The sequence below is a fragment of the Mastomys coucha genome, unplaced genomic scaffold, assembly GCF_008632895.1.
Source record: "Mastomys coucha isolate ucsf_1 unplaced genomic scaffold, UCSF_Mcou_1 pScaffold15, whole genome shotgun sequence".
NCBI classification, from domain to species: Eukaryota; Metazoa; Chordata; class Mammalia; order Rodentia; family Muridae; genus Mastomys; species Mastomys coucha.
In genome coordinates, this window is record NW_022196897.1 from 160,162,197 (window position 1) to 160,169,749 (window position 7,553).

Below are 7,553 nucleotides of genomic sequence, written 5' to 3' on the forward strand. Positions count from 1 at the left end.
GAGAAGAGAATGTTAAAGGGGAGGAAGGAATCCATTCAGCCTGTTACATAGAAGAAGAGAATGTTAAAACACATTGGGAATTTACTCCAGGTTGGGTTACTTCTCTGTGCTCTTTCTCGCTGGGAGATGTGGAGTTTCTAATTTCACACAGACATCTGGACCAAGAGATAGAGGACATGGAAGAAAGTAATTTAAGGATGTGATGTGCTCCCACTCTGCAGACACAAATCAGCCTTTTCAATCTCTTAAAAGAAAAAAAACTTAACTTTTGAAGATTTCATTTGTAAAATTGACTGTATTTTATAAGCAATGTTTAAGTTCATTGGTGATAAATATGCATGTTTGTGGAATAAAATCCCATTTTTTACATAACGCTTTAATGGAAATGGCACTTTTATGAAATGAAAGTGACTAGGAAAAATCTGAATGATGCTCATAAGCCTTCCCATCATTTTTATTGAGGTTTTTGTGTGTTCTAATTCATTAGTGCAGGGGAAAGGCAAGCATAACACGGTTTATCTTCTGTAATTACTCAAATCGAATTTATTTTCAATAAAATTCTTGAAGTAAATTGCCCAGAGTGGGGCGAAGAGGATCGGCCTGTTTTTGCAAAATGCCTTGATTTTTACCCATGAGACTTTGCTCTTCTACCAGTGATGTCTGCGCTGCATATATTTCCAGTATGGCTCCCTCCAGAGTTCTACAAATTAGCGCACAGACCCAAAGGCGGGGTGTTAGGGGAGAAATACAGCTTATTTTATCTCGCTCACTGCTACCAATATTGCTTGTCTTTTAATAATTTAGGCCATCTTTTATGTGATTCATGTAAATTGAAATACCATTTATATTGCCACATAATAGGCAGACCTGGGTAACTTGCCATAGTGTGCTCAGTCAGTGGAATCTAGCTTATGTTTATAGAATCCCAGCAGACATTGGTGAAGTCTACAACTGGCCTGCCCGCCCCAGCTTAGTGGGGCGCAGAAGGAGAGACACTGGAAACTGCGGTGGGCAGAGTAAGTGTTCCTGCTTACCCATGGTGGGATGTCTATATGCTCTGGTGGATATGTTATATATCTGAGCTGACAGTTTGTCCGTACTCTTGAGGCTCAATGATCATTCTGTGTATTTTTCCCTTTTTTTGGGTGGGGGGGCGGGGCTTATTTTTTGTATTGTAGATTGGCTTAGAACTTGCCATGTACCAAAGATGACCTTCAACTTCTGATCTTCCTGCCTTCCCCTTCCCAAATTCAGGATGATGGGTATGACCCACTATGCCTGGCCTTTTTTCCATAGGCCCATTGATGCTGGAAATGGGCCCTTTCATGAGTGACTTCCCCCTGCCCCTAGAACTCCCTGAGTACCCACACTTGCAGAGCAGGGTTTGGCGTGCTTTATGTAATACGTGCCTGTGAGTTGTGCCCGCGCAGGCTTGTAGGACTTACCACCGTCTTTGGCCCTAGAAAAGCAGAGCTGCTTTTAGCTCTCCTTTTTATAGACTGTGCTTACTGAAGTGCCCCCACCTTAAGTAAAGGGGTGTCAGCCTTCCCATCTTCCCATGAGTCAGTGGAGGTGCAGGTGGGACAGGGTAGAATGCCAGAGTTGCTATCCCACACGCCCCTGGACAGTCTTAACACCAAGTGTCTCATTTCTCTCTGGAGGCCAAGAGCTTGTTGCCTCCAGCACCCAGCCCTCCTTCCCTGTGGCTGCAAACCTTTTGGCCAAGGCTAGCTGTCTCCCATGCTTTCCCAGTGGGGGAAGGGGTTGGTTTGCCGAGGAGTCAGTTCTGGATGTAGCTACATTCCAGGTCCTTTAGGAAGTCCTCTCTCCTGGGCTTCAGCCTGATTCCCAGAGGACCAGAGTCAGGGCTTCTTGGAAGATAGGTAAGCTGGAGGAGACCTCTTCAGGTGTTTAGATATCCATAGTGCTGCCCCTGATATGCGAAGAGCTTCTAGGGAAATGATTGTCAAATACTAGGTGATGCAGCCATTTTGTCACATGTACTACAGTACATGCATGCATCCCTGCAGGCAGAGAAGTGCAGCTACAGAGCCAGTAGAGGAGGGGCCGATGGAATAGCAGGTTACTATCACTGAGTTGCCACCTATCCTGGGTTCCTGTATGGAGATGACACCAGGCTTCCACTGTGAAGTTGCATGAGTGTGGCTGGTGACCACTGTATGAGGCCGAGTGGCCATGGTGGGAGGGCTCGTGTTTGGCACAGTGAGGTTGCAGGCACAGGCTGTTTGTCTGGGGCTGCTTACAGATAAGAGTGTCCATTAGCAAGTGTGGGGATTGTCTTAGGCTCAGATTGTCCCCTGTCATGCACACCTATCCCATGTGGACAGCTCAGCGCTTCCTTGGAGATGTACTGTGTGCAGTAGACTTGATTTTGGACTCAAGCCCCTTCCCTCAGCCCAGCCACCATTTGTGTTTAAGCTAGGCTTTTATTCAGTGGGTATTTCATACTTTGAGTATCTCAGAGAAGCCAGCCTGAGGCACTCATTTCTCAGGAAGTAACCCGTGACTAGTTTTCTTCTTGGTGCATGTGTCTGGAGACCTTCACTGTGCCCAGACGCAGAGCTGAGGACTGAGGTGGACCAAGGGTAACCCTGCCCTCCGCAGCTGAGAGGCACTGCAAGCACTTTAGAGCACGCTGTGTCTGTTGGGTCTTCTGAGATGTGATAGGTGAGCTGTAGATATTCTCTGTAACCACGGAAACAGAGTCCCCTCCCCTGCTTGCTTGAAACTGTGAAGGCTGAGCGGAAAGCCTGCCTATAGGAAACAAAGATGTGCCACTCCTGTTGAAAATAGGTAAACACGAAGTGGATGCAGGCCTGGGGATGTGACTCAGTGACTTGGTATATACACAGGGGTCCTGGGTTAGCTCCATAGCAACACACACAGCTGTCAGCACACACATGCATGCGCACATGACAAGAAAAAGGTCTTGCAGTTCAGCTCTCCCCTTTTGACTCCTAAGAAGCTTAGTGATCAGATGTCTACTTGCTCGGGTGTAGACAGCCAACAAGAAACAATTGTGTGGTATGTACATTGCTACTAAGTCTAGATGGTTGGACAAGCTCCCACATGGTTAATATTAGTTACCTCAGGCACAAAGGAAAGCTTATTAACTTCTCTTTATACATCTTTCATTGTTTGGTTTGTTTTAAGAAGCATGTTTTACTTTTTTAATTAAAAAAAATCTAATAAAGTAGGAAATGAATAAGTAATAGTAATGAAGAGCAGCCCAGAGCCATGGAACATGGCTCCAAGCTTCCCGGGAGCCTCAGCGCTTACAGCTGCTAGCAGGGCACTGAGTGAAGTCGGCTGTCCTTACAGACACACTGGTAGGAGTTTTCCTGTCACAGAATCCTACCCTCCCAGAGTCCACCTGACACCTGACACTCTGCTCGTGATAGTCACTGGGGACCCATGCCTGCTCCTTTGTACACTTTCTGCTGGCTTCCACTGTGGTTCTGTGGAAGTGAGTGTTGAGCATTAGTAACTGTTGTTGGATTTCGACTGTGTGTGTCTAGGTCCTTTCGCCTCTCACAGAGGCCTCCTGTCTTCCCGAGCTCCTACTTTCCTCACAGGACACCAACCTGTGTGTGTCTCTCCACGCAGGCCCTTTCACTGACGTGGTCACCACCAACCTAAAGCTCGGTAACCCGACAGACCGAAGTGTGTGCTTTAAAGTGAAGACCACAGCACCGCGCAGGTACTGCGTGCGGCCCAACAGTGGGGTCATTGATGCCGGGGCCTCTCTCAATGTGTCCGGTAAGTCCTGAGCCTAGAGGTTATGGGTGGGTTCCAAAGGCCCCAGGGCCGTAGGGCCTTGTCAGAGCGGGGAGTTCAGGGTGGTATAGGAAGCTACTGACCTCTCTCCATCCACCTCTCCTATTCCACCTCTGGGCACAGTCCTTGGTGCCTTACCACCTCTGACTTCCCACAGTTCATGTCTCAATGTCGGTACCTTAGTAGCCAGTGCAGAGGTAAAGTGTTGGCTGTAGAGCAGGGCTTCTGTTCCTCTGGAGTGCAGTCTGCACCCTGACAAACCAGAAGGGGCTGAATAACAAATTTGCCTTGTGGGGGAATGATAAAGAGTATTATTTTCTTAACGCCAAATGATTCCTGATATTGCTCATGCCATCTAGTAATTGGAGGTACACTTTGCCCCCTGAAAGCTGAGGAGGTGGGGCTGAAGAACTTCACAGGCAAGGCTGTGGGCCCTGTGTGTTCTGATGCCCCCCTTCTCTATGAGGCTGCATACATTTTCCAAAGCCCAACTTCTGAAGAGATGCTGATAAGTGCCCAAATTGAAAATTGAGTTTCAGAACTGAAGAAGTCTGAGTGATATGTTAGGATTTAAATGTATTTAGAAATTGGTGAACTTGCAGCTCATTAGAACTCGTGATGCTCAGAGGAGCTGTGGGGGAGTGCATGTCCTTTAGACACCAGTGACTCAGTGTCCCTCAGCTTCGGCGTTGTTAGAGGCCACTTCTTGTTTGAAGTGAGTGCCTGTCTGGGTTTTTCCATGGTACATTTTGATTGTGATACATTTGGCTATTCATTTGACACCTAAAAGAAAATGATTCACCTCTTTGGAAAGATACAAGGTGTTTCATTATCTCAGACTCTGATTCCTCGCCTCTGTTGGTGCCTCTCATTATGGAGTGCCTGCCCCAGCTCCCCCTGTATCCTCAGAGACTGCGAGGCTGCGTCTGGACTTGTGAGTCAGATTTTTAGTCAGGAGCAGTTAGCTGGTAGCTAGCCCTGTAGAAGGGGTCCCACTGCTGGACCCTACACAGTCCCATCAAGTGCACTGTGCAGGGCATATTGTCCCTTCTATTTTGTGTCCATTTTGAATCACGGAGTGGTGTGTGACAGAGCTAGTGCTCTGGGTCTGGCCTGCTGGGAATAGGGAGTGGTCAGGATGTGATATCTTGATTTCTCTGAGTGTCTTAAGTTTTTTGCTGAGATTAGAGCAGCTGGATTCTTATGTTCTTGCCCCCTTTTGTGTAGTGCCAGAGGGCCTTGTGTTGAACTGTCTGAGCCTTCACCTTTCTTTAACCACCATCTGTGCCAGTTTTCCTATCAAACGCATTTCAGAAAATGTGCGTTTATTAGCGGGTGAAAATCACCAATTTTCCTGTGAAGCAGGCAGCCTGATGATCTGAACAGAATATTCTTAGTGATGATCTGAACAGAATATTCTTAGCTGTAGCTGTGTAGTGTACGTGTGCCTTCTAATGTTACATATGACGTGTGGCTCGAGTATTTGTGCATCTGTGTCTGTGTGCATGTGTGTGTTTGAATGCCAGTGTGTGTGCATGTCTGCCTGTGTGTGTGCACGTATGTATCTTTCACCAGGATCAAGTCCTTTACTGTCTCAGGAGTGTTCTGACTGATCAGTGGCTCCTTGTCGAAGGCACCTCTTGTGCTGAGTCTTCCCTCTGCAGATTAGAAAATAAAGAGCCAGCACAGATGTGTTCCTTCCCCGTTACATGACTGTCAGCCATTTGGGTTACATCTCTGGTTCTGTGCTGCTGCTTCACCAGCCTGAGAATGAGTCTGAAACGCAATGCATCATAGGGTTGAGGAGACAGGAGGAATGATTGAATAAGAAACGTGTTTGCAGCTCTCCCTGCTGAGGTAGGAGGGCATGTGGGAAGAGTTGCTGTGGAGCCCCCATCTGTTGGTGGTGGTCTCATGGGGACCAGGAGAGTGGTACAGCCTGTTCAGTCTTAGGTGCTGGGTGTACAAATGTCACATTTTACATATGTATGTCTTGGGCTGGGAAGCGCTGTGCTTGTCCAGGCCTGTTCCTCGAGGAATGCAGCTATTGGGGTGACAACATGGTGAGCCAGAGTGCCTAGAGAAGGCAGGTGCACAGGCAGAACACTGTCCTTAGTGTGTGTGCTCACACCCACTTATGACTGACTGAGAGGTTAGCAAATTTAAGTGTGAAGGTAGGCCTGTCCTGATCCCATTGGCTGACATCTTGCCAGCCTAGTCACCTGTGCACATTTTGTTGGTGCCACTGTACATGCACAAAGCCAGCCAGTCGTGAGTGGAGACGGGTAGTGTACTATTTGCATTGCCTTAAAAAACCAAAGGAATTCTATGCATTTTACGTATGCATGGCCTACGTGAATTTGCGCTTTTGAGTGAATTTTCATTTGTAATTTACAAAATGGTGACCATCAAATAAACTTAAAATTGTATCAGCATGGTTCACTTAGTACCTCGAGTGTCACAGTATACCTGGCAAGGACAGGGTTAGTGTATCCCTGCATTTCTGAAGACCCCTGGGAGGTGCTAGCTATTAGACAAGGCTATAAATCATCCCTGTAAGAGGCTAGGGGGAGGAGGGGAAGGATCAGGAGCTGGAGGGGGATGGGAGTGATGGGGATAGGGCTGGGCCTTTAAAGGCATTGTCTTTTGCTCCTTGGCTGTGGCAGGCTTGGGTAGTGATTCCCCAGCCACACCCTGTGGTGCTCTGCTTGCCTTCCCAATGAACCCGACCTTAAGTCATGCTTCAACAGCTCAGGCTCCTTCAGAGCACAGCACATATAAGTCCTTTCAGTAACTTAGGCAGTCCAGTTGCAATTGGACCGAGGGTAAAGTGTGACATGTGGACATTTCCAAGTAGAAGTGCTCTGGGCCTGCCTTTTGTCTTTATCCTTTGCATTGTTCAGCAGTCTGCTTGCTCTGAGACACAGCCCAGCTAGTAGTTGCTCCCTGAGTGCCAGGGCTTGGGCTCCCGATGCTCCTGGCTTTCAGAGCTAGGCTCGCACCTGTGGCTCTCTGCACCTTGCCAGCACAGGCATGTGGAGGTGAGCCTGCGAGGGGAAAGTAGACTTCCCAGTGGACACGGGGAGGAGAGAACCTCTGCTCTCATCACTCCTGGGTCTGGGGGGGCAGCATCTAGCTTTACAGAACTAAGTATCTTTCAAACTGTGTGGTAGGAAATATTTTTTACAGCATGTAATTTCTGAAGATGTCTTTGTAGAAGGCTGTTAGTGGTGGTGGATCTTGTTTTTAATGATGCAGTTTAATAATGAGGGACTTTTCCATTAATATTCCAAACCATGTTTGCCAGCACGTACAGCAGGTGAAGAGGTAGAATTATGGGCCCATCAAAAATACTTAGGCTTCCTGTGATATGACATTAAATTTAGTATTTGTATAACCTCTGTGAATTCTAATCGCACGAAGTGGCGAGCTTTCATTTGCAGTTCAGTTGTGCACGTTGACTGCCCCTATGCCAAGTGCAGAGTGTCCACAGGGCAGTGTCCACAGGGCAGTATCCACAGGGCAGAGTGTCCACAGGGCAGTGTCCACAGGGCAGAGTCCATAGGGCAGAGTGTCCACAGGGCAGTGTCCACAGGGCAGTGTCCACAGGGCAGAGTCCATAGGGCAGAGTCCACAGGGCAGAGTGTCCACAGGGCAGTGTCCACAGGGCAGAGTCCATAGGGCAGAGTCCACAGGGCAGTGTCCATAGGGCAGTGTCCACAGGGCAGTGTCCACAGGGCAGAGTGTCCACAGGG

At 48.0% G+C, this 7,553-nt stretch overlaps 1 protein-coding gene across 1 annotated transcript in view; it reads left to right on the forward strand.

The window, feature by feature from the left end:
- Positions 1-7,553, forward strand: part of Vapb (VAMP associated protein B and C) — a 44,897-nt gene that overhangs the window by 18,636 nt on the left and 18,708 nt on the right. The window contains exon 2 of the mRNA XM_031372913.1: positions 3,628-3,780. Coding sequence (XP_031228773.1) covers positions 3,628-3,780 — 153 coding nt within the window. The remainder of the gene's footprint in view (positions 1-3,627; positions 3,781-7,553) is intronic.